The 26852-nt window shown below is 51.9% G+C and overlaps 1 protein-coding gene across 1 annotated transcript; it reads left to right on the top strand.

Moving 5' to 3' along the window:
- Positions 1-1006: 1006 nt before the first annotated feature.
- On the top strand, positions 1007-21675 carry LOC144488987 (hepatic and glial cell adhesion molecule-like). Its single transcript, XM_078206944.1, has 5 exons — positions 1007-1347; positions 8726-9070; positions 16667-16924; positions 18334-18455; positions 21286-21675. Exons 1-5 carry the CDS (start codon positions 1143-1145, stop codon positions 21472-21474), a joined length of 1119 nt encoding a protein of 372 aa, XP_078063070.1. The 5' UTR covers positions 1007-1142; the 3' UTR covers positions 21475-21675.
- The last annotated feature ends 5177 nt before the right edge of the window (positions 21676-26852 follow it).

Genomic DNA, 26852 nt, shown 5'->3' with positions numbered 1-26852 from the left:
GCACAGTGGTTAGCATTGCTGCCTCACAGTGCCAGGGATCCGGTTCGATTCCCGGCACGGTGGCACAGTGGTTAGCACTGCTGCCTCACAGTGCCAGGGACCCGGGTTCGATTCCCGCTTCAGGTATCTGTCAGTGTGAAGTTTGCATGTTCTCCCCATGCCTGCGTGGGTTTCCTTCAGCTGTTCCGGTTTCCTCCCACAGTCCAAAGAGGTGCAGGTTAGGTGGATTGGCCATGCTAAATTGCCCCTTAATGTCCAAAGATGTGTAGGTTAGGGGGATTGGCCATGCTAAATTGCCCCTTAATGTCCAAAGATGTGTAGGTTAGGGGGATTGGCCATGCTAAATTGCCCCTTAATGTCCAAAGATGTGCAGGATAGGTGGAGTTAGTGGGGTAAATACGCAGGGGAAAGGGCAAGATGCTCCATCGGAGAGTCGGTGCCGACTCGATGGGCCGAATGGCCTCCTTCAGCACTGCTGGGATTCTACGATTCTGAGGGCGTTAAAACATGGGAGACAGAGATCGGCCTTGACAACCACACCCACATCTCGGAAGGGGAACAAAATCCCTCAGGGACATGTGTCCCTCAGCATTGGACAACCCCGTGGAAGCACCACACTCACCATCCCGTGCCCACCTGTCCTGCTGAACGCCTCCCAGTGCAACACCTTGAGCAGAAGGGCCCCTCCCCCTCAATGGGCTGAAAGAAAGATTCCCACAGATGTTACTAGCACTGAGAGGAGGGGCAGAATGGCCTGTGCCTCGACGCATTGCAACTATCTTTTGTTTCAACATCACCTTAAAGGCTCGGTGGTATTTTGTGATGTGAATGTTATTTAAATTGTTATGTTGCCAGAAAAGAATGTAGGTTTGGGCTGGGCTGCCTTTGGATAAGAGAGACAAGTGTATTCAATAGAAATAAACCTGCATGAGAGGGAAACGGGCTAGCACGCAAGGGGGAGGATTCAGGTGTGGAAAAGACAGACAAACACACTGGAGTGTGTCAGCTTGAACTTTGTTTGGGGCACTTACTCTGTATTGAGGGACAAGTGCAAAGACACGCCTAAACAACCCCCTAATCAATGCCTATACAACCTGTTGAATCATGCAGGCACGGCATACTTCACCGCACAATAAGCCGTCATGTGCAATTTAGATTCCACAAATTTCCCAACGACATTCTCGACCTGTCAGTCTGCAAGTCTTGTCGGGGCCAGAGACGCACGGGGAGGACTGATCCCTCCAGAGCACCCCATGGTCGAAGAGCTGCGCTCTCCAGTGGGATCCGGAGCAGTCATGCTTCACAGCTGGCTTGCAGTGATGGTGTTACAGCTGTTCCTGCTGGCAGGTACATGTCAGGACTGGGAAAGGGGCAGTGTTTTGTGTCGGAGGGGCTGGAGGAGATTATGGAGATAGAAACCGTCTCCAGCCCCTACGACCCTCCCTTTCTCTGTATCCTCCTCCAGCCCCTACAACCCTTCCCATCTCTGTAACCTCCTCCAGCCTCTACAACCCACCCTATCCCTGTAACCTCCTCCAGCCCCTATGCCCCTCCCTATCTCTGTAACCTCCTTCAGCCCCTACAACCCTCCCCATCTCTGTAACCTCCTCCAGCCCCTACAACCCTCCCTATCTCTGTAACCTCCTCCAGCCCCTACAATCCTCCCTAACTCTGTAACCCCCTCCAGCCCCTACAACCCTGCCTATCTCTGTAACCTCCTCCAGCCCCTACAACCCTGCCTATCTCTGTAACCTCCTCCAGCCCCTACAACCTTCCCTATCGCTGTAACCTCCTCCAGCCTTTACAACCCTCTCTATCTCTGTAACTTCCTCCAGCCCCTACAACCCTCCCTATCTCTGTAACTTCCTCCAGCCCCTACAACCCTCCCTATCTCTGGAACTTCCTCCAGCCTCTACAGCCCTCCCTATCTCTGTAACTTCCTCCAGCCCCTACAACCCTCCCTATCTCTGTAACTTCCTCCAGCCCCTACAACCCTGCCTATCTCTGTAACCTCCTCCAGCCCCTACAACCTTCCCTATCGCTGTAACCTCCTCCAGCCTCTACAACCCTCCCTATCTCTGTAACTTCCTCCAGCCCCTACAACCCTCCCTATCTCTGTAACTTCCTCCAGCCCCTACAGCCCTCCCTGTCCCTGTAACTTTCGTGATGTGGAGATGCCGGCGTTGGACTGGGGTAAACACAGTAAGAAGTTTAACAACACCAGGTTAAAGTCCAACAGGTTTATTTGGTAGCAAAAGCCTGTGGCTTTTGCTACCAAATAAACCTGTTGGACTTTAACCTGGTGTTGTTAAACTTCTTACTGTAACTTTCACCAGCCCCTACAACCTTCCCTATACTTTTGATTTGATTTATTATTGTCACATGTATTGGGATACAGTGAAAAGTATTGTTTCTTGCATGCTATCCAGACAAAGCATACCGTTCATAGAGCACACAGGGGAGAAGGAAAGGAGAGAATGCAGAATGTAGTGTTACAATCATAGCTCGGGTGTAGAGAAAGATCAACTTAATGCAAGGTCGGTCCATTCAAAAGTCTGACGGCAGCAGGGAGATAGCTGAGCGTGGGAGACAGAGTGGGGAGAGTGGGCAGGGGCTGCAGTTAAGGACGGTGTCCTGTGTCAGTCAGTTTTGGGGGCTCCCCCATTCACTGTGTCTGCCCTCGACAAAGATGACAGGATAAGACACCTCCTATTTAACTCGCTGCTGACACAGATAGTGAACAGTGTGGATGGACGGCTAAAATTACAAAGGTGGATTATGTTAACAAGTGATGGATTGAGGCAAATGGATTTCAAGGTAGGACAACGCAAGATCATCCACTTCTCACTGTGGCACAATGGTTAGCACTGTTGCCTCACAGCGCCAGGGACCTGGGTTCGGTCCCTGGCTTGGGTGACTGTGCAGAGTTAGCACGTTCTTCCCATGTCTGTGTGGGTTTCCTCTGGGTGATTGATTGATTTATTATTGTCACATGTTGCGCACTATACAGACAAAGCATACCATTCATAGAGAAGGAAAGGAGAGAGTGCAGAATGTAGTGTTACAGTCACAGATAGGGTGTAGAAAAAGACCAACTTAATGCGAGGTAGGTCCATTCAAAAGTCTGGCAGCAGCAGGGAAGAAGCTGTTCTTGAGTCGGTTGGTACGTGGCCTCAGACTTTTGTATCTTTTTCCCTACGGAAGAAGGTGGAAGAGAGAATGTCCGGGGTCCGTGGGGTCCTTAATTATCCTAGCTGCTTTTCCGAGGCAGTGGGAAGTGTCGACAGAGTCAATGGATGGGAGGCTGGTTTGAGTGATGGACTGGGATTCGTTCACAACCGTTTGTAGTTTCTTGTGGTCTTGGGCAGAGCAGGAGCCAGACCAAGCTGCGATACATCCTGAAAGGATGCTTTCTATGGTGCATCTGTAAAAATTGATGAGAGTTGTAGCGGACACACCAAATTTCCTTCACCTCCTGAGAAAGTAGAGGCGTTGGTGGGCTTTTTTAGCGAGATCATCGGCATGGGGGGACCAGGGCAGGTTGTTAGTGATCTGGACACCTAAAAACTTGAAGCTCTTGACCATTTCCACTTTGTCCCCGTTCATGTAGACAGGGGCATGTTCTCCTCCACACTTCCTGAGGTCGATGACAATCTCCTTCATTTTATTGACATTGAGGGAGAGATTATTGTTGCCGCACCAGTTCACCAGATTCTCTATCTCATTCCTGTACTCTGTCTCGTCATTGTTTGAGATCCGACCCATTATGGTGGTGTCATCATCAAACTTAAAAATGGAACCCATGCAGAGAACGTGCAAACTCCACGCAGACAACCACCCGAGCAGGGAATTACACGGGGGTCCCTGACGCTGTGAGGTGGCAGTGTTAACCATCGTGCCACTTCCCCCAACATCATTGGTCAGAACATTGAATACAGGAGTTGGGACGTCTTGTTGAAGTTGTACAAGACATTGGTGAGGCCACATTTGGAATACTGTGTACAGTTCTGGCCACCCTATTATATAAAGGATATTATTAAACTACAAAGAGTGCAGAAAAGATTTACTAGGATGCTACTGGGACTCGATGGATTGAGTTTTAAGGAGAGGCTGGATAGACTGGGACTTTTTTCTCTGGAGCGTAGGGGGCTGAGGGGTGATCTTATAGAGGTCTATAAAATAATGAGGGCTACAGATCAGCTAGATTGTCAATATCTTTTCCCAAAGGTAAGGGAGTCTAAAACTAGAGGGCATAGGTTTACGGTAAGAGGGGAGAGATACAAAAGTGTCCAGAGGGGCAATTCTTTCACACAGAGGGTGATGAGTGTCTGGAACAAGCTGCCAGAGGTAGTAATAGAGGCGGGTGCCATTTTGTCTTTTAAAAAGCATTTAGACAGTTACATAGGTAAGATGGGTATAGAGGGATATGGTCAAACGCGGGCAATTAGGACTAGCTTCCGGGTTTAAAAAAAAAGGGCGGCATGGACAAGTTGGGTCGAAGGGCCTGTTTCCATGCTGTAAACCTCTATGACTCTATGGCTCTATCTTGCTGCTTTTATTTCCAATTTCCAGGCTTTGCGGTATTTTGCCGCCAACCTTAGGTTAGGTTAGCCTCGGGGATTGGGCAGGGGAGGGGGGAGACGGGTGGGGGGGTGGGGTGGGGGGGCAGGGAGGTGCAGTTAGATTTTACCAGGTTACAACCGTGATGGAACTTAACCCTGAAAAGTGTGAGGTGATGCACGTTGGACGGAGTAACCTGACAAGGAAGTATACTGTGAAAGGTCGGACATTGGGAAGTTCCGAAGAACAAAGGGACCTTGGGATGTGACTGGAAAGGTTAAATCCAGAGGAGGGTTTACGCAAACCGGGCTGTGCTTTCCCCGGATATCAGCACAGCAGGGATATTCGAGATTCTTAACACAAACCATTCCGTCTCACTCGAGGGAAACTCTTTCCGCTGTGACCAAAGCAAAATACCGCGGATGACGGAGATTCGAAATACGCACAGGGAATGCTGGAAAAAAAACCCAGCAGCATCTGCAGAGATAGAAAGAGAGTTTACATTTCCAGCCCCTCCGACTATTCTTCAGAGCTCTGAACCATCTCTGACCATCTCAAGACGAGGGGTTAGAGAGTAAAATCGAGAGGTAGGCCTTTCAGGAAGGAGATGAGGTGTGGGTGGCATGGTAGCACAGTGGTTAGCACAGTGGTTAGCACTGCTGCCTCACAGTGCTAGGGACCTGGGTTCGATTCCTGGCTTGAGTAACTGTCTGTGTGGAGGTTTTTTTATTTATTAGTGTCACAAGTGGGCTGACATTAACACTTCAATGAAGTTACTGTGAAAATCCCCCAGTTGCCACACTCCGGCGCCTGTTCGGGTACACTGAGGGAGAATTTAGCACGGCCAATGCACCCTAACCAGCACGTCTTTCGGACTGTGGGAGGAAGCCAGAGCATCCGGAGGAAACCCACGCAGACATGGGGAGAACGTGCAGACTCCGCACGGATAGTGACCCAAATCAGGAATCGAACCCAGGTCCCTGGTGCTGTGAGGCAGCAATGCTAACCACTGTGCCACTGTGCCCTTCTCCCCGTGTCTGCGTGGGTTTCCTCCGAGTGCTCCGGTTTCCTCCCACACTCCAAAGATGTGCGGGTTAGGTTGATTACCCCTTAGTGTCAGGGGGATTAGCAGGGTAAATACATGGGGTGATAGGGATAGGGCCTGGGTGGGATTGTTGTTGTGCAGGCTCGATGGGCCAAATGGCCTCTTCTGCACTCAATATCCACCAGCACTCTGCACCCCATTTTAAAATGTAAAGATTAAACAACATCGTAAGAAGGAATCACAGGACAGAGACAGGGCTATAAAAGGCCAATCAGGGCATGGCATCGTGCTATCCCTCCACAAGAGAAACTCACTTTGTGCTACTCTCCTACCTTGTCCTCGTAGCCCAGAAAATTCTCTCTCGTCAGATGACTTTCCACCTCTCTTTGGGAAGCCACGGTTGAATTTGCCACCACCACTCCCTGGAGTCATTAATGATCCAAGATGCAGTGTCTACTTGTTCTGCATTGGATAATGTTAGTCCGATAACTGATCTCCGCTCACTGTGCTCGATCAGGTAAACCCAGACTGTCTGCTCGGCTAAACTGAACAGGCACACAGAAAGTCCTCGAAACTGAACTGTACGAGTGAGTGCAGGCATTTTGTGATTGCTGGGATATTTTTAAGCATTGTAATTTAACCCGGTGCACATTTAGGGTGGGTATTCCTGGCCACCTCTCCCACGGCGGGGCGTCCGGCAATAGGGGGCGGCGAGCCAACAGCACAGGCGAGATCGTCTGGTCCCAACAAGTGTTATGGTGTTTCAGGTGATGCTGCCCGACTCACCACTGGGGAACCCACCACAGTGTTTGAGAGGGGGGCGGTGTGGGGTATGTCACCTTAGGTGGGGCAGGAACGTAGCCCAATCCACCACGCAAACCAGCCTCCCATCCAACGACTGTCTACACTTCCCGCTGCCTCGGAAAAGCAGCCAGCATAATCGAGGACCCCACGCACCCCGGACATTCTCTCTTCCATCCTCTTCCGTCGGGAAAAGGATACAAAAAAGTCTGAGGACACGTACCAACCGACTCAAGAACAACTTCTTCCCTGCTGCCATCAGACTTTTGAATGGACCAAACTCGCACTAAGTTGATCTTTCTCTACACCCTGGCTGTGACTGTAACACTACATTCTGCACTCTCTCCTTTCCTTCTCTATGAGCGGTATGCTTTGTCCGTATCGGCGCAAGAAACAATACTTTTCACTGCTAATACGTGTGACAATAATAAATCAAATCAAATCCCACCCTGACAAATGGGTGTCATCTCTGCATAGCTCCGAGGTGAATCAAAGGTGAAACAGATGGCAAACTGGCTAGTCCTTTTCAGGATGGTAACTGGCGACCAGTGGTGTTCCACAGGGGTCAGTGTTGGGACCACAACTTTTCACTCAATACATTAATGAGCTGGAAGATGGAACTGAGGGCATGATTACTAAATTTGTGGATGATGCAAAGATATGTAGAGGGACAGGTAGTATTGAGGAAGCGAGGGGGCTGCAGAATGACTTGGACAGGTTAGGAGGGGGGGGCAAAGAAGTAGCAGATGGAATACAATGTGGGAAAATGTGAGGTTATACACTTTGGAAGGAAGAATAGAGGCGTGGACTATTTTCTAAATGGGGAAAGGCTTCGGAAATCTGAAGCACAAAGGGACTTGGGAGTCCTGGTTCAGGATTCTCTTAAGTTTAACATGCAGGTTCAGTTGGCAATTAGGAAGGGAAATGCAATGTTAGCATTCATTTCTAGAAGGCTAGAATACAAGATGTGGAGATGCCGGCGTTGGACTGGGATAGGCACAGTAAGAACTCTCACAACACCAGGTTAAAGTCCAACAGGTTTATTTGGTGGCACAAGCCACAAGCTTTTGGAGCGCCTCCCCTTCATCAGGTGAGTGGGAGTTGTGTTCACAAACAGGACGTATGTCGATACAAACTCAATTTACAAGATAATGGTTGGAATGCGAGTCTTTACAGGTAATCAAGCCTTAAAGGTACAGACAATGTGAGTGGAGAGAGGGTTAAGCACAGGTTAAAGAGGTGTGCGTGTGCATGTCCTGTGGAGGCACACATGAGGACGGCCTCAGCCGGGATCTTGGGTTCATGTCACACTATCTGTAACCCCCACGACTTGCCTGGGCTTGCAAAATCTCACTAACTGTCCTGGCTGGCGACAATACACATCTCTTTAACCTGTGCTTAACCCTCTCTCCACTCACATTGTCTGTACCTTTAAGACTTGATTACCTGGAAAGACTCGCATTCCAACCATTATCTTGTAAATTGAGTTTGTATCGATATACTCCCTGTTTGTGAACACAACTCCCACTCACCTGATGAAGTGGCATACTCCAAAAGCTAGTGCTGCCAAATAAACCTGTTGGACTTTAACCTGGTGTTGTGAGACTTTTTACTAGAATACAAGAGCAGGGGTGTGCTGCTGAGGCTGTATAAAGCTCTGGTCAGACCCCATTCGAAGTATTGTGAGCAGTTTTGGGCTTCATACCTAAGGAAGGATGTGTTGACCTTGGCGGGGGTCCAGAGGAGGTTCACAAGAATGATCCCTGGAATGAAGAGCTTGCCGAATGAGGAACGGTTGAGGAGTCTGGGCCTATACTCGAAGGAGTTTAGAAGGATGAGGGGGGAATCTAATTGAAACTTACAGAATACTGAGAGGCCGAGCTAGAGTGGACATGGAGGGGATGTTTCCACTAGTAGGAAAAACTAGAACCAGAGGGCACAACCTCAGAGTGAAGGGACGCTCCTTTAAAACTGAGATGAGGAGGAATTTCTTCAGCCAGAGGTTGGTGAATCTGTGAAACTCTTTGCCGCAGAAGGCAAAATGGAGGCCAGGTCATTGAGTGTCTTTAAGACAGAGATAGATAAGTTCTTCATCAATAAGGGGATCAGGATTACAGGGGAAAAGGCAGGAGAGTGGGGATGAGAAAAATATCAGCCATGATTGAATGGCGGAGCAGACTCGATGGGCCGAGTGGCCTAATTCTGCTCCTATACTTTATGGTCTATAGTCCTGGCACTAACCATTTGCCGTGGGAAAGAAAGATACATCTTTCCTCCTCTGTTTTGTCACCCTGAATCGGTTGTTCTCCTCACCTCCAGAGGTCGGGCGGAGTGTACAGGTGCGATTGAAAGATGACCGTCTCTACGGGATTGTGGGAAGGCCCCTGCAGTTTGATGCGGAGTACACCAGGGGGAGCTGGCGGGACATCTACAGCGTGACCTGGAAGCTGAAGCGAGGAGTCTCCCTCCGGCTCTTCCAGTACGTCATGAAGGGGGACAAGATGTACATGACCCCGGCCTACCGGGGAAGGGTCAGGTTCCAGCAGGAGAATGGCTCCATGGTGCTGCTCAACGTCACCATGCAGGATAATGGGACATACTTCATTACAGTGATCGACACCGAGGGATCTGAGCAGAAAGCTTCCACACAGGTGCAGGTGTACGGTGAGTTTGGGATCTTGCTGTGCCTTTTCCTCTCATTCCCCAGTCCCATAAGTGATAGGCCCCTTAAGGCTGCTCGGACGTTCAGTAAGATAAGGGGTGGCAAGGTGGCACAATGGTTGGCACTGCTGCCTCACAGCATCAGGGACCCGGGTTCAACTCCAGCCTCGGGTGACTGTGAGGAGTTTGCACGTTCTCCCCGTGTCTGCGTGGGTTTCCTCCGGGTGCTCTAGTTTCCTCCCACAGTCCAAAGATGTGCCGATTAGGTGGATTGGCCATGCTAAATTGCCCCTTAGTGTCGAAAGATGTGTTAATTAGGTGGATTGATCATGTTAAATTGTCCTTAGTCAGTGTAAGATTCAGCCTGTAGCGGTCAGTGTAAGATTCAGCCTGTGGCGGTCAGTGTTAGATTCAGCCTGTGGCGGTCAGAGTATGATTCAGCCTGTAGCGGTCAGTGTAAGGTTCAGCCTGTAGCGGTCAGTGTAAGATTCAGCCTGTAGCGGTCAGTGTAAGGTTCAGCCTGTAGCGGTCAGTGTTAGATTCAGCCTGTGGCGGTCAGTGTTAGATTCAGCCTGTAGCGGTCAGTGTAAGATTCAGCCTGTGGCGGTCAGTGTTAGATTCAGCCTGTGGCGGTCAGTGTATGATTCAGCCTGTAGCGGTCAGTGTATGATTCAGCCTGTAGCAGTCAGTGATTTGACAGTTAATGTATCTGGAGTAGTTGCTCTCACACACGGACCCTGCAGGATCTGTGCAGTGATCTGGCTGCGCCCTCTGCTGTTCAGAACTGACTTGGACACGGGGAGGGAACCCATCGCCACCTGCTGGTCCAACCTACAACCTGCGACTGACTGGTTCGACAGACTGTGCCATTCACACTGAAATACCCACACTGGGGAAAGGTGGGGGGAGGGGGGAGGACGTTGCAGGGCTCAGGGAGAAGGGTCAGACTGCTGAGTGAGAGGGGGGGGTATTCCCATTGGCACAAGGATGGAGACCCAGAGGTCACGGATTTAACGTCAGTGGCCAAAGAGGGAATAGCGACAAGAGGGAGATCTTTCCCAGGCAGGGAGCGTTCAGGATGTGGGATGTGCCTCTCAGCAGTTGGGGGGGGGGGGTGGGAGGGGGAGGCGTGGGGGGGAGGGGGAGGCGCGGGGGGGAGGGGCAGATTCAATCAGGGTCACAGCACAGAAAGAGGCCATTGAGCCCGTTGTGGACACACTGGCTCCCACACACACCCATTTCCTTCGAGGTCTCCAAAATCTTTTTTTCCTCGATCGATTCTAATCCGATTACCGTAGCAAAACCCTTGATTGAATCTGCTCCTCCTCCCCGCCCCGCCTCCCCCTTCCCTCCCCAGCTGCTGAGAGGCACATCCCACATCCTGAACGCTCCCTGCCTGGGAAAGATCTCCCTCTTGTCGCTATTCCCTCTTTGGCCACTGACCTTAAAGCCGTGACCTCTGGGTCTCCATCCTTGCGCCAATGGAATATCCCCCCCTCTCACTCAGCAGTCAGGGGAGGTGCTGCCAACTGTTTTGCCCACAAGACCATTCGATATAGGAGCAGAATGAGGGGATTGGGCCCACTGAGTCTGCCCCGCCGTTCGATCATAGCTGACAAGTTTCTCAACCTCATTCTCCCGCCTTTTCCCTGTGACCTTTGATCCTCTTACCAATCAAGAACCTATCCATCTCTGTCTTAAATGCACTCAATGACCCGGCCTCCACAGCCTTCTGTGGCAATGAATTCCACAGATTGACCACTCTCTGGCTGAAGAAGTTCCTCCTCACCTCGATTCATAGAATCATAGAATCCCTACAGTCCAGAAGGAGGCCATTCAGCCCATCGAGCCTGCACCGACAACAATCCCACCGAGGCCCTATCCTCATAACGCCACATATTTACCGCCTAGTGCCCCTGACACTAAGGGGCAATTTATCATGGCCAATCCACCTAACCCGCACATCTTTGGGCTGTGGGAGGAAACCAGAGCACCCAGAGGAAACCCATGCAGACACGAGGAGAATGTGCAGACTCCGCACAGACAGTGACCTGAGGCTGCTTTGCCACTGTACCATCTTTGGACAACCCTCCCTATCTCTGCATCCCCCTACAACCCTAGAGTCCAAAGGGCCATCCCTTTACTCTGAGGCTGTGCCCTCGAATCCTCGTCTCTCCAACGAATGGAAACATCTTCCCCACGTCCACTCTATCCAGGCCTCTCAGTATCCTGTAAGTTTCAATGAGATCCCTCCCTCATCCTTCTGAACTCCATCGAGTACAGACCCAGACACCTCAACCGTTCCTCATATAACAAACCCTTCATTCCTGGGATCATTCTTGTGAACCCCCTCTGGACCCTTTCCAAGGCCAGCACATCCTTCCTTCGATACTGAGCCCAAAACCGCCCACAATACTCCAAATGGGGTCTGACCAGAGCCTTATACAGCCACAGCAGCTATCCCTGCTTTTGTACTCAAGGCCTAGTAACCCAGAGAGCCAGGGTAATGATCTCAGCTCCCGTATTTGAATAGAACCATTCTTATTTCGGAACATGTTAAGGCACATTTACGTACGAACATAAGAATTAGACGCTGGAGTAGGCCATTCGGCTCCTCGAGCCTGCTTCACCATTCAGTACAATCATGGCTGATCTGATTGTAACCTCAACCCCACATTTCTGTCCATCCCCGATAACCTTTCATCCCCTTCTTAAGCAAGAATCTAACTCTGCCTTAAAAACATTCAAAGACTCTGCTCCCACTGCCTTTTGAGGAAGAGAGTTCCAGACACTCGCCACCCTCTGAGAGAAATTCTCCACATCGCCGCCTTGTCGAATCATCGAATCCCTACAGCGCAGAAGGAGGCCATACTGTCCATCGAGGCTGCACCGACCACAATCCCACACAGCCCCTATCCCCGTAACCCCATGCATTTACCCTGCTCATCTCCCTGACACTAAGGGGCAATTTAGCATGGCCAATCCAACTAACCCGCAAATCTTCGGACTGTGGGAGGAAACCGGAGCACCCGGAGGAAACCCACGCAGACACGGGGAGAATGTGCAAACTCTACACAGACAGTGACCCAAGCTGGGAATTGAACCCGGGTCTCTGGCGCTGTGAGGCAGCAGTGCTAACCACGGTGCCACCGTGCCGCCCTCAGTCTCAAATGGTTAACCCCTTATTTTTAAACAGTGACCAGCGTTCTAGATTTTCCCACAAGAGAAACATCCTCCCCACATCCACCCTGTCAATACCCCTCAGGATCTTAAGTGCTTCAAACAAGTCACATCTTACTCCTCTTACATAGAACATAGAACAGTACAGCACAGAACAGGCCCTTCGGCCCACGATGTTGTGCCGAGCTTTATCTGAAACCAAGATCAAGCTATCCCACTCCCTATCATCCTGGTGTGCTCCATGTGCCTATCCAATAACCGCTTAAATGTTCCTAAAGTGTCTGACTCCACTATCACTGCAGGCAGTCCATTCCACACCCCAACCACTCTCTGCGTAAAGAACCTACCTTTGATATCCTTCCTATATCTCCCACCACTAACCCTATAGTTATGCCCCCTTGTAATAGCTCCATCCACCCGAGGAAATAGTCTTTGAACGTTCACTCTATCTATCCCCTTCATCATTTTATAAACCTCTATTAAGTCTCCCCTCAGCCTCCTCCGCTCCAGAGAGAACAGCCCTAGCTCCCTCAACCTTTCCTCATAAGACCTACCCTCCAAACCAGGCAGCATCCTGGTACATCCAGTGGATACAAACCTAACCTCTCCAACCTTTCCTCAGAAGGCATCCTGTCCCTTCCTGGTGTTAGCCCAGTAAACATTCTCCACTTATTATTGAGACACCTTTGGAGAGGGAATTCCAAAATTTAGGGCCACCTCCCCAAGCAGCTGAAGGCACGGCCGCCAGTGGTGGAACGATGGGAATCAGGCGATGCTCAAGGGACTGGAATTGGAGGAGAGCAGAGATCTCAGAGGATGGTGGGGGCTGGAGGAGGTTACAGAGATAGGGAGGGTTGTAGGGGCTGGAGGATGTTACAGAGATAGGGAGGGTTGTTGGGGCTGGAGGAGGTTACAGAGATAGGGAGGGTTGTAGGGGCTGGAGGAGGTTACACAGATAGGGAGGGTTGTAGGGACTGGAGGATGTTACAGAGATAGGGAGGGTTGTAGGGGATGGAGGAGGATGCAGAGATAGGAAGGGTTGTGGGGGCTGGAGGATACAGAGATAGGGATTGTTGTAATGGGCTGGAGGCGATTACAGAGATCGGGAGGGTTGTAGAGGATGGAGGAGGTGACAGAGATCGGGAGGGTGTTATGGGCTGGAGGAGGTTACAGAGATAGGGAGGGTTGTGGGGACTGGAAGAGGATACAGAGATAGGGAGGGTTGTAGCGGGTTGGAGGAGATTACAGAGATCGGGAGGGTTGTAGGGGTTGAAGCATTTACTGGAGACAGGGAGGATTGCAGGGGCTGGAGGATTTTACCGAGATAGGAAGGTTGTTGGAGCTGGAGGATTTTACAGAGATTAGGAGGATTGTAGGTGCTGGAGCATTTTACGAAGACGGGGAGTGTTGTAGGGGCTGGAGAAGGTTGCAGAGATAGGGAGGGTTGTAGGGGCTGGAAGAGGTTACAGAGATAGGGAGATTTGTAGGGTCTGGAGAAGGTTGTAGAGATAGGGAGGGTTGTAGGGGCTGGAGGAGGTTACAGAGATAGGGAGGGTTGTAGGGGCTGGAAGAGGTTACAGAGATAGGGAGGGTTGTAGGGGCTGGAGCAGGTTACAGAGATAGGGAGGGTAGTAGGGGCTGGAAGAGGTTACAGAGATAGGGAGGGTTGTAGGGGCTGGAGAAGGTTGCAGAGATAGGGAGGGTTGTAGGGCCTGGAGGACATTACTGAGATAGGGAGGCAAATGCACATGGGATACAGGATGATCTGATAAGGTGGATTCTTAATTGGCTTCGTGGTCGGAGACTGACGGCCACTTTCGTGACTGGAGGCCAGTGACCAATGGTGTACCTCAGGGAGCCGTGCTGGGCCCCGTATTGTTCGATATTTATATAAATGACATAGATGACTGTGTGAGGGTTAGGATCAGTAAGTTTGCCGATGACACAAAGATTGGTCAGGTGGTTAACAGTGATGTTGAGTGTCTTGGGTTACAGGAAGATATCGACGAGATTGCCAAATGGGCGGATAATTGGCAGATGGAATTTAACCCTGAAAAGTGTGAGGTGATGCACTTTGGAAGGAGTAATTTGACAAGAATGTATAGAATGAAAGGTCTGACACTGGGAAATTCTGAAGAACAATGGGACCTTCGTGTGTTTGTCCATATGTCTCTGAAGGCAGAAAGGCAGGTTAATAGGTTGGTGAAAATAGGTTGGTGGCACACTTGCCTTTACCAATTGGGGTATAGATTACAAAAGCAGAGAGGTCGTGATGGAGTTGTATAGAACTTTGGTGAGGCCACAGCTGGAGGACTGTGTGCAGTTCTGGTCACCACATTATAGGAAGGATTTGAACGCAGTGGAGGGGGTGCAGAGGAGATTCACCCGGATGCTGCCTGGGATGGAACATTTAAGTTAGGAAGAGAGGTTGGATAGACTTGGGTTGTTTTCATTGGAACAGAGAAGACTGAGGGGTGACCTGTTTGAGGCGTTCAAGATTATGAGGGGCACGGACAGGGTGGATAGGGAGCAGCTGTTCCCTTTAGTTGAAGGGTCAGTTACGAGGGGACACAAGTTAAAAGTGAGGGGTGGGAGGTTTAGGGAGGACTTGAGGAAAAATCTTTTTACCCAGACGGTGGTGAGGGTCTGGAATGTGCTGCCTGGGAGGGTGATGGAGACGGGATGCCTCACATCCTTTAAAAAGTACCCGGATGAGTACTTGGCACACCATAACATTCAAGGCTATGGGCCAAGTGCTGGCAAATGGGGTTAGGTGGGGCCTTTCATGCGTCAGTGAGGACTCGATGGGTCGAAGGGCCTCTCCTGCACTGTAGGATTCTGTGATACTGGTTGTAGGGTCTGGAGGAGGTTGCAGAGCTAGGGAGGCCTGAAGGGGCCGGAGGAGGTTACAGAGATAGGGAGGGTTGGAGGGGCTGGAGGAGGTTACAAAGATAAGGAGGGTTGTAGGGACTGGAGGAGATTGCCGAGATAGGGAGGGTTGTCATGGCTGGAGGAGTTTACAGAAATATGGAGAGTTGTCAGGCCTGGAGGAGGTTACAGAGATAGGAAAGGTTTTAGGGGCTAGAGGAGGTTACAGAGATAGGGAGGGTTGTAGCGGCTGGAGGAGGTTACAGAGATAGGGAGGGTTGTAGCGGCTGGAGGAGGTTACAGAGATAGGGAGGGTTGTAGGGGCTGGAGGAGGTTACAGAGATAGGGAGGGTTGTAGCGGCTGGAGGAGGTTACAGAGATAGGGAGGATTGTGGGGGCTGGAAGGGGTTACAGAGATAGGGAGGGTTGTAGGGGCTGGAGGAGGTTACAGAGATAGGGAGGGTTGTAGGGGCTGGAGGAGGTTACAGAGATAGGGAGGGTTGTAGGGGCTGGAGGAGGTTACAAAGATAGGGAGTAGAGAAGACTGAGGGGTGACCTGATTGAGGTGTTTAAGATTATGAGGGGCACGGACAGGGTGAATAGGGAGCAGCTGTTCCCCTCAGTTGAAGGGTCAGTTACGAGGGGACACAAGTTAAAAATGAGGGGTGGGAGGTTTGGGGGGAATTGAGGAAAAACGTTTTTACTCAGAGGGTGACGGTCTGGAATGTGCTGCCGGGGAGGGTGGTGGAGACGGTTGTAGGAGCTGGAGAAGGATGCAGAGATAGGGAGGGTTGTAGGGGCTGGAAGAGGTTACAGAGATAGGGAGGGTTGTAGGGGCTGGAGGAGGTTACAGAGATAGGGAGGGTTGTAGGGGCTGGAGGAGGTTACAGAGATAGGGAGGGTTGTAGGGGCTGGAGGAGGTTACAGAGATAGGGAGGGTTGTAGGGGCTGGAGGAGGTTACAGAGATAGGGAGGGTTGTAGGGGCTGGAGGAGGTTACAGAGATAGGGAGGGTTGTAGGGGCTGGAGGAGGTTACCGAGATAGGGAGGGTTGTAGGGGCTGGAGGAGGTTACCGAGATAGGGAGGGTTGTAGGGGCTGGAGGAGGTTACCGAGATAGGGAGGGTTGTAGGGGCTGGAGGAGGTTACAGAGATAGGGAGGGTTGTAGGGGCTGGAGGAGGTTACAGAGATAGGGAGGGTTGTAGGGGCTGGAGGAGGTTACAGAGATTGGGAGGATTGGCGGGGCTGGAGCTGATTTCCGAATATAGGGAGCGGTCCTGGGGCTACGTAGCGATTTGAGAATTATGATGAGATGATTAAAGCGGAGGTGCAGCAGGGCCTGGCGACCATGAACATCAGTGAGCTACAGGAGAGGTGATGGGGTGTGAACAGGAATTGGTGTGAGGAGGTAGGTCTCTGATAGCAGAGTTTGGGATGTGCTAAGAATTGGGTTGTGGCGGGGGGGGAGCTTAGAGTTGTACAACCAAACCGAGTGATCGGAATGGACAGTAAACATCCATTAATGCTCTCCCTCTCTCTCCTCATGCTGCAGACGCCGTCTCCAGGCCGGTTATTGTGGCATCCCAAAACTCCCACAATGCCACTCTTCGGTGCTTGGCGCAGCAGGGAACAGAGCTGCGTTATCATTGGTTGAAGGATGGTCAAGATCTTGTCAGCAGCAATGTGTCCGTGGTGTCTGGTGACGGGCACTCTCTCTCCCTCCTGTCACTGACCAGTACATCGTGTGGAGTTTATACCTGTTTCGTAACAAACACCGTCAGCCAAGAATCAGTGAACAAAACACTCTCAGGTTCGGGAGAATTCTCTCGCTGTATCATTCGCCGTGTGTTCACCAGTTCATTGTCGACTTTGATATTCCTCGGAGCTATGTAGAGATGACACCAGTTGAAGTGTTTTTTTTATTCATTGATGGGACATGGGCATCGCTGGCAGGACCAGCATTTGTTACCCACCCCTTGTTGCCCTTGTTCAAAGGGCAGTTGAGAGTCAACCACATTGCTGTGGCTTTGGAGTCACATCTAGGCCAGACCGGGTAAGGACGGCAGATTTCCTTCCCTAAAAGGAAACCAAATGGGTTTTTCCGACAATGGTTTCATGGTCATCAGTAGATTCTTAACTCCAGATATTTTTTATTGAATTTAAATTCCACCAGCTGCCGTGGCAGGATTTGAACCCAGGTCCCCCAGAATGTTAGCTGGGTTTCTGGATTAATAATCTAGCGGTAATACCACTAGTGTGAGATGGGTTCCAGTGCTACAAAATATCTCTGCCGTCACAAAATGTCCACATCCCTGCTTATCTCAGTTCCAGCTCCTTCACATAGATTGGCAGATTGAGTGATGCTCAGAGTCATCACTCAGGTTCAACCAATCGAGCACAGATCAGTTACCAGACTGAGCAGTTGATGAATGAACCACTGGACATTGTCATTGATGGCGACTGATGCGAATCTTTGCAAAGTGTCTGACCTCATTTACAGAGCGTTAGTCCACCCCCCAAGTGAAATTGGTCAGAATCATTGACTGTGAAGTTTTCAAACAGGTCCAAGGCATTGTGGACTCGCACGGGGAGGAGACGAAAATATTAATTTTGGAAAATTTGGGAAGGATGGGAGTGAACAGCCAGGAGCTCCTCAGAGAAGGGAGGGCTGAGGTGGTGACCTTATGGAGTTCCTCAGGGTTTGGCGAATGTGTTCAGGAGAGTGTGTACCAACCTCCATTCAGACGGAATGGACTGCGCAGTGGCACAGTGGTTAGCACTGCTGCCTCACAGCGCCAGAGACACGGGTTCAAATCCGGTTCACGGGTCACTGTCTGCGTGGAGTTTGCACATTCTCCCCGTGGGTTTCCTCCACGTGCTCCGGTTTCCTTCCACAGCCCGAAAAATGTGCAGGTTAGGTGGATTGGCCGTGCCAAATTGCCCCTTAGTGTCAGGGGGATCAGTAGGGTAAATGTGTGGGGTTACGGGGATAGGGCCTGGCTGGGATTGTGGGCTGTGCAGACTCGATGGGCCGAATGGCCTCCTTCTGCACTGTCGGGATTCTATGAACCCTTTCTGAAGAGGATTTGAAAGGGTGACGCATCAGGTTTTCCTGTTTTCAGACTATCGTTGCTTGGTATCGAATGACAGTCTCGGGTTCAAGACTCCCACTCCGATTCCAGTTCAGTTCTCAAGGTGTGATCTCTCCTCGTGTTACAGGAGCCAATGGGTTCACGTATTGCAGAGAGGAAGACAGTGGAACAAAGAGGAAAACTTACACACCCATCATTATGATTGTTGGTGTACTCTGCCTGCTGCTGGCAGCCTGTATTTATCAGCTGGTGAGTATTTAAATCCAGAATCAGATGTTCAGGAACAGAATGATGTGCGGGAAGAGATCCGAGGTTCGGGAATCTCTGAGATAATAGATGGTGTTTCCTTGTTGGGACACGAGTCTACACTGGGAGCTCATTCTGCCACAAAGATCCACACCTCAACTGAGGCAAAACCTGGCCTCTGAATCTGAAGTAAGTCCTTCAAGGGACATCAGCCCCTACTCCAGGCCAACACTCCCAGTGTCAGCACTGAGGGAGTGCTGCACTGTCAGAGGGTCAGTACTGAGGGAGTGCTGCACTGTCAGAGAGTCAATGCTGAGGGAGTGCTGCACTGTCAGAGGGTCAGTACTGAGGGAGTGCTGCACTGTCAGAGAGTCAATGCTGAGGGAGTGCTGCACTGTCAGAGGGTCAGTACTGAGGGAGTGCTGCACTGTCAGAGAGTCAATGCTGAGGGAGTGCTGCAATGCCACAGGGTGAGTACTGAGGGAGTGCTGCACTGTCAGAGGGTCAGTACTGAGGGAGTGCCACACATTCAGAGGGTCAGTACTGAAGGAGTGCCGCACTGTCAGAGGGTCAGTACTGAGGCAGTGCTGCACTGTCAGAGGGTCAGTGCTGAGGGAGTGCCGCACTGTCAGAGGGTCAGTACTGAGGGAGTGCCGCACTGTCAGAGGGTCAGTACTGAGGGAGTGCCGCACTGTCAGAGGGTCAGTACTGAGGGAGTGCCGCACTGTCAGAGGGTCAGTACTGAGGGAGTGCTGCACTGTCAGAGGGTCAGTACTGAGGGAGTGCCGCACTGTCAGAGGGTCAGTACTGAGGGAGTGCTGCACTGTCAGAGGGTCAGTACTGAGGGAGTGCCGCACTGTCAGAGGGTCAGTGCTGAGGGAGTCCTGCACTGTCAGAGGGTCAGTGCTGAGGGGGTGCTGCACTGTCAGAGGGTCAGTACTGAGTGAGTGCTGCACTGTCAGAGGGTCAGTACTGAGGGAGTGCCGCACTGTCAGAGGGTCAGGACTGAGGGAGTGCTGCACTGTCAGAGAGTCAGTACTGAGGGAGTGCTGCACTGTCAGAGGGTCAGGACTGAGGGAATGCTGCACTGTCAGAGGGTCAGTACTGAGGGAGTGCCGCACTGTCAGAGGGTCAGTGCTGAGGGAGTGCTGCACTGTCAGAGGGTCAGTGCTGAGGGAGTGCTGCACTGTCAGAGGGTCAGTACTGAGGGAGTGTCGCACCGTCAGAGGGTCAGTGCTGAGGGAGTGCTGCACTGTCAGAGGGTCAGTACTGAGGGAGTGCTGCACTGTCAGAGGGTCAGTGCTGAGGGAGTGCTGCACTGTCAGAGGGTCAGTACTGAGGGAGTGCTGCACTGTCAGAGGGTCAGTGCTGAGGGAGTGCTGCACTGTCAGAGGGTCAGTACTGAGGGAGTGCTGCACTGTCAGAGGGTCAGTGCTGAGGGAGTGCTGCACTGTCAGAGGGTCAGTACTGAGGGAGTGCTGCACTGTCAGAGGGTCAGTACTGAGGGAGTGCTGCACTGTCAGAGGGTCAGTACTGAGGGAGTGCTGCACTGTCAGAGGGTCAGTACTGAGGGAGTGCTGCACTGTCAGAGGGTCAGTACTGAGGGAGTGCTGCACTGTCAGAGGGTCAGTACTGAGGGAGTGCTGCACTGTCAGAGGGTCAGTACTGAGGGAGCGCTGCACCATCTCAGTCTTAAATATATTCATGTGAAACTCTTAGGTATTGAATTCTGAAGATTCGTAATGTTTTGTTTGAAGATTTCTGTCCCCATCGTAGTTTGAAATGATTACCCTGTTTTGCTGAGATTTTGGCCCCGTGTTCTGGAGCTGGGCTTGTACCCTGAACAGAACCCGCTCAGGATCTCAATGGCGCAGTGCGATCTTACCCCCAGCCATTGTTCCAAAATTCCTCCAATCCACAGAGTACCTGGAGCCAATTTATCGAGTTCCACATCCTGGAACAACGCTAACAATTTGTTATCGTCACAATTAGGCTCATATTAACACTGCAATGAAGTTACTGTGAAAATCCCCGGGTCGCTACACTCTGGCGCCTGTCCAGGTACAATAAGGGAGAATTTAGCATGGCCAATGCACCTAACCAGCACATCTTTTGGACTGTGGGATGAAACCCACGCAGACACGGGGAGAACGTGCATGCTCCGCGCAGTGACCCAAGCCGGGAATCGAACCCGGGTCCCAGGCGCTGTGAGGCAGCAGTGCTAACCACTGCACCACTGTTCCTCCCGAGATGAGGTATGACTGGCAGCAGCATATCTGCATCAAAAGTGTTAATAAAAGGTGAGAGTTGTGTTGTGATTTGAAATGATCTCACAACAGAACGAGATCACAATCTACAACTGCCTCGTTCTCCTGATATCTCATGACTCAGGATGACATGAGTTGTTTGAGGGTTGTTCAGTGAGATGGATTTAACAATCAGATGGCACTTCGACCCTTTAGTCATTTATTTATTCATGGGACATGGGCGTCGCTGGCTGGGCCAGTATTTATGGCCCATCCCTAGTTGCCTGAGGGTAGTTGAGAGTCAACCACATTGCTGTGCCTCTGGAGTCACATGTCGGCCAGACCAGGTATGGACGGCAGATTTCCTTCCCTAAAGGACATGAGTGAACCAGATGGGTTTTTCTGACAATCGACAAGGTTTCACGGATATCAGTAGATTCTTAATTCCAGATATTTTTTATTGAATTCAAATTCCACCATCTGCCCTGGCGGGATTCGAACCCGGGTCCCCAGAGCATGAGCTGAGTTTCTGGATTGGATGATAATTCCACCAGGCCATTGAGTAACCCCCATCATCCCTTTTGTAGGTGCGGGGAAAGGTGGAGTCTGTCGCCAGAGGATGTGGTGATCAGAGAGCGGGTCCACACGATACGCATCATCGCCTGTCAGATTGCAGAGAATTAGAGAGCTTCTTATCCAGCCCCGTATCTCCAGAGAGCTCAGGCAACGGCACGGTGGTTCCAACAGGCAGCAAGGCATGTTCACAAATTACCTAACTGCAATCGGGCGGGATATCCTGTCAGAGAGTCAATCATCGGAACATCCCAAAGAATATGGACCGGAATTGAACACTGTGTGTGTGTGTGTACATCCCTTGTACAGGCTGGGACTGAGCGCTGCAGACTGTACATTATTTATTTTCAATATTGCTCTTGTGTACAGTGTATATTTTTATTTATACTTTGCAAATCTCCAGTAAGCTGTTGTGTCAGAAAGCATCTTCATTCACAAACTGAGAGTTCAGCAATGTGTGATTTGGAGGGGGGGTGGGGGGGAGGGGAGGGGGAGCGAGGGGGAGGGGGAGTGAGGGTGAGGGGGAGGAGGTGAGGGGGAGTGAGGGAGAGTGAGGGGGAGGGGGAGGGGGAGCGAGGGGGAGGGAGGGGGAGGGGGGAGTGAGGGGGGAGTGGGAGGGAGAGTGAGGGGGTGGGGGGAGTGAGGGGGTGGGCAGGGGAGTGAGGGGGAGGGCGGAGTGAGGGGGAGGGGGGAGTGAGGGGGAGTGAGAGGGAGGGGGGAGTGAGGGGTAGGGGCGAGTGAGGGGGAGGGGAGTGAGGGGGGGAGTGAGGGGGAGGGGAGTGAGGGGGGAGTGAGAGGGAGGGGGAGTGAGGGGGAGGGGGAGTGAGGGGGGAGCGAGAGGGAGGGGAGTGAGGGGGAGGGGAGTGAGGGGGAGGGGAGTGAGGGGGGGGAGTGAGGGGAGGGGTAGTGAGAGGGAGGGGGGAGTGAGGGGAAGGGGAGTGAGGGGGTGGGTGGGGGAGTGAGGGGGAGGGGGGGGAGAGGGGAGTGAGAAGGAGAGGAGTAGGGGGAGGGCGGAGAGTGCGCCATTCCGGGAGAAATGTTTGGCTGGGTTTCTCCAATGGCCTGTGACACCAACAGGCTGCCCCGTGCAGTCAGGAAGCTCAGTGTCGGCCGCAGCCTTGTGTTGGAGAGGGAGCTGTGAGGTGAAACCTCTTGCCCCTCGCTGAGAGAAGGAGATGAACCAGCTGGTGAGTGGGTAATAATAACCGGCTCCAATGGCCGGATCCTGTCACGGGTCTGGAGGAACAGTCTGGACACCCCGTTTGCTCAGTGCCAGAGGGGGCTTCCTGCAAGAATTCATCACTCAGTTCAGTGGCTGCTGCCGTGAGAGAAGGGTCGGTGTGAGGCTGTGAACTGGTGACATGATAGAACCGTGTCCATTATTTACCACAAGCTGAGTCAATGCTGCTGTCACTGGGCAGGGACATGGTCTTGAAGAGGCACTGACTCCGAGTGCACTCTGCCTCCAGGTTCCTGTGATCCGGCAGCCTGCCCAGAATCACAGGATTCAGCACAGGGAGGCTGGCTTCAGATTCATCACCAATAGATCATTCAAGAGAAAGAGCGAGAGAGAGAGACAGAGAGTGACAGGGAGAGAGACAGAGAGAGAGTGACAGAGAGAGACAGAGAGTGACAGAGAGTGACAGGGAGAGAGAGAGACAGAGAGTGACAGAGAGTGACAGGGAGAGAGAGAGACAGAGAGCGACAGGGAGAGAGACAGAGAGTGACAGAGAGAGAGACAGAGAGTGACAGGGAGAGAGACAGAGAGTGACAGGGAGAGAGACAGAGAGAGAGTGACAGAGAGAGAGAGACAGAGAGTGACAGGGAGAGAGAGAGACAGAGAGTGACAGGGAGAGAGACAGAGAGTGACAGAGAGAGAGACAGAGAGTGACAGGGAGAGAGACAGAGAGAGACAGAGAGTGACAGGGAGAGAGACAGAGAGAGAGTGACAGAGAGAGAGAGACAGAGAGTGACAGAGAGTGACAGGGAGAGAGAGAGACAGAGAGTGACAGGGAGAGAGACAGAGAGTGACAGGGAGAGAGACAGAGAGAGACAGAGAGTGACAGGGAGAGAGACAGAGAGTGACAGAGAGAGAGACAGAGAGTGACAGGGAGAGAGACAGAGAGAGACAGAGAGTGACAGGGAGAGAGACAGAGAGAGAGTGACAGAGAGAGAGAGACAGAGAGTGACAGGGAGAGAGAGAGACAGAGAGTGACAGGGAGAGAGACAGAGAGTGACAGAGAGAGAGACAGAGAGTGACAGGGAGAGAGACAGAGAGTGACAGGGAGAGAGACAGAGAGAGAGTGACAGAGAGAGAGAGACAGAGAGTGACAGAGAGTGACAGGGAGAGAGAGAGACAGAGAGTGACAGGGAGAGAGACAGAGTGACAGGGAGAGAGACAGAGAGAGACAGAGAGTGACAGGGAGAGAGACAGAGAGAGAGTGACAGAGAGAGAGAGACAGAGAGAGACAGAGAGTGACAGAGAGAGAGAGAGACAGAGAGTGACAGAGAGAGTGACAGAGAGAGAGAGAGACAGAGAGTGACAGGGAGAGTGACAGGGAGAGAGAGTGACAGAGAGAGAGACAGAGAGAGACAGAGAGTGACAGAGAGAGAGAGAGACAGAGAGTGACAGAGAGAGTGACAGAGAGAGAGAGACAGAGAGTGACAGGGAGAGAGACAGAGAGTGACAGAGAGAGTGACAGAGAGAGAGAGAGACAGAGAGTGACAGGGAGAGAGACAGAGAGTGACAGAGAGAGAGAGACAGAGAGTGACAGGGAGAGAGACAGAGAGAGACAGAGAGTGACAGAGAGAGAGAGAGACAGAGAGTGACAGAGAGAGAGAGACAGAGAGTGACAGAGAGAGTGACAGAGAGAGAGAGAGACAGAGAGAGACAGAGAGTGACAGGGAGAGTGACAGGGAGAGAGAGTGACAGAGAGAGAGACAGAGAGAGACAGAGAGTGACAGAGAGAGAGAGAGACAGAGAGTGACAGAGAGAGAGAGAGACAGAGAGTGACAGGGAGAGAGACAGAGAGTGACAGAGAGAGTGACAGAGAGAGAGAGAGACAGAGAGTGACAGGGAGAGAGACAGAGAGTGACAGAGAGAGAGACAGAGAGTGACAGGGAGAGAGACAGAGAGAGACAGAGAGTGACAGAGAGAGAGAGAGACAGAGAGTGACAGAGAGAGAGAGAGACAGAGAGTGACAGGGAGAGAGACAGAGAGTGACAGAGAGAGTGACAGAGAGAGAGAGAGACAGAGAGTGACAGGGAGTGACAGGGAGAGTGACAGGGAGAGAGAGTGACAGAGAGAGAGACAGAGAGAGACAGAGAGTGACAGAGAGAGAGAGAGACAGAGAGTGACAGAGAGAGTGACAGAGAGAGAGAGAGACAGAGAGAGAGTGACAGAGAGAGAGTGACAGAGAGAGAGAGAGACAGAGAGTGACAGAGAGAAACAGGGAGAGAGACAGAGGCTGACACTGGAATTTTACAGTCCGGCCTGCCGTGGGAATCAGGGCGGGCGAGGGGCAGGTGTCCATTGTCCTGGGGTGGGATTTTACAATTTTGGGATGAACAATCCCACCCTGCGAGACAGCGAGACAAGGAGACAGAAACTAAGATACAGAGAGAGAGGCCCACAGAGAGACTGATAGGGAAAGGCAGAGCAAGAGAGAGAGCGAGCTAGACAAAGATAGACAGGCAGAGAAACAGAGTTGGAGACACAGGGGGCGATCTGACCAAAAAAATTCCAAGTGCCAAACGAGCGTGAAAATGGGTGAAAATCACGTCAGTTTTTTTGGGCGACTTAAAAATCTTACCTGACTGCTAAAAAAAAGGGAAAACTTGAAATCTGCCAGTCGGGGGAGTGGGCGGGGCCTCAATTGCCCAAAAGCCGGCTGATAGCAGCAGGGGGCACAATTGCGCCGGTGCAGAATTCTGTGCTCTGAAAGCACAGAAATCTGTCACTGCCTCTCGCAGCTCGAGTCAGCCTCCGTGGCCGAAACCCCTGCCCCAGCTACCACTGGGCTCTGTGGATCGTAAACCACCCCCCTGTCTGGAATGACTCCGAACCTTCCTCTCCCACCCGGATTGATCGCAACATCCCCACCAGGATCACCGGCGACCCAGCCCAGAATAATCGCGACGACCCCTTCACCAACCAATCGCCAGTTGCAGAGAGGCAGCGGGCTCCCCCTCTCTGTTGACCGCTAGGTGCAGAGTGGGAGCGGCCCCCCTTCCTACCCCTACTGATCGCCGATTGCAGAGTGGCAGCAGTCCCCACACCCCCACCGAACAGCTGGCCCAGCCCCCCTCAGTTGGCCAAGCCTCCTCGGTCCCCAACCCTTGGCACTGCCCGGTGACTAGGTGAGCAGTGCCAGGGTGCCAGGTTGGCAGTGTCAAGTTGATAGGGCACACCCCTTGGCACTGACCAGTGACCGGTGGGCAGTGCCAGGGTGCCAGGTTGGCAGTGCCAAGTTGATAGGGCACACCCCATGGCACTGGCCAGAGACCGGTGGGCAGTGCCAGGGTGCCAGGTTGGCAGAGCCAGGTTGACAGGGCACACCCCTTGGCACTGACCAGTGACCGGTGGGCAGTGCCAGGGTGCCAGGTTGGCAGAGCCAGGTTGACAGGGCACACCCCCTGCCCCCACCCTCTCGGGAGGGGGGGCGGGGTTAATGGGGACCACATGTGATCCTCACCAGTGAAAACATCCCCAGGGAGGACGCAAAGGCGACAGCACCCTGAGCTCACGAATAATATTTAAACCTGTCTGTCCGAAGAAAAACTCTCAACTCTGTCCGTGCTGTTAGACAACAAGAAAGTTTAATTCCTTGCCTTCTGAGATAGTCATGCCATGAATGTTATTCTGAACAACATGTTTTGCTGTGTGATCCGTCATTGTGGAGATGAGATTTGAGGTGAAGATTTGGGAAGCACAGTCAGGAGGAGCTCGGGATGAGAGTGAGAGCTCGGGACGAGTTGGGTTCGTAGTGAATCTTGTCAATCCCATCAGGCGACTGGATTATTTGTTCGGAATGAGTCGGTGGGTGAATATTGCCAGGATGGTATCCCCGTCCGACGGTGTAAACTCTTCCAGATCTGTCATCGGATAAGAATCACAAAGTCGCAGAGTTTTACAGCACAGAGAGAGAGAGACCCTTCGGTGCGCTGTGTCAGCACCAACTGCACCTAAACACCAATCGACTCCAGTCCCATTTTCCAGCACTTGGTCCGCAGCCTTGTACGCTACGTAGTTTCCAGTGCTCATCTCAACGCTTCTGAAATGTTGGCCATGATGCCGGCGTTGGACTGGGGTGGGCACAGTAAGAAGTCTCACAACACCAGGTTAAACTCCAACAGGTTTATTTGGTAGCACGAGCTTTCGGAACTCTGCTCCTTCATCAGGTGAGAGATGATACCACTCACCTGATGAAGGAGCAGAGCTCCGAAAGCTCCTGATTCCAAATGAACCTGATGGACTTTAACCTGGTGTTGTGAGACTTCTTACTGTTCTTAAACATTGTGAGGGGTTCCCGCTTCGACCACCTCTTTAGGTAGCGGGGTTCCAGACTCCCGCCACCCTCTT

The sequence above is a fragment of the Mustelus asterias genome, unplaced genomic scaffold, assembly GCF_964213995.1.
Source record: "Mustelus asterias unplaced genomic scaffold, sMusAst1.hap1.1 HAP1_SCAFFOLD_1907, whole genome shotgun sequence".
NCBI classification, from domain to species: domain Eukaryota; kingdom Metazoa; phylum Chordata; class Chondrichthyes; order Carcharhiniformes; family Triakidae; genus Mustelus; species Mustelus asterias.
Note: the sequence above shows the minus strand (reverse complement) of the source record. Positions and strands in the feature narration are given on the sequence as shown.

Coding starts and splice junctions, on each gene's coding strand:
- LOC144488987 (XM_078206944.1), top strand. CDS start 1,143: ATGTGCAATTTAGATTCCACAAATTTCCCAACGACATTCTCGACCTGT. Junction 1,348..8,725: donor ACAGCTGTTCCTGCTGGCAG/GTACATGTCAGG, acceptor CCTCACCTCCAG/AGGTCGGGCGGAGTGTACAG. Junction 16,925..18,333: donor AGTGAACAAAACACTCTCAG/GTTCGGGAGAAT, acceptor CTCGTGTTACAG/GAGCCAATGGGTTCACGTAT.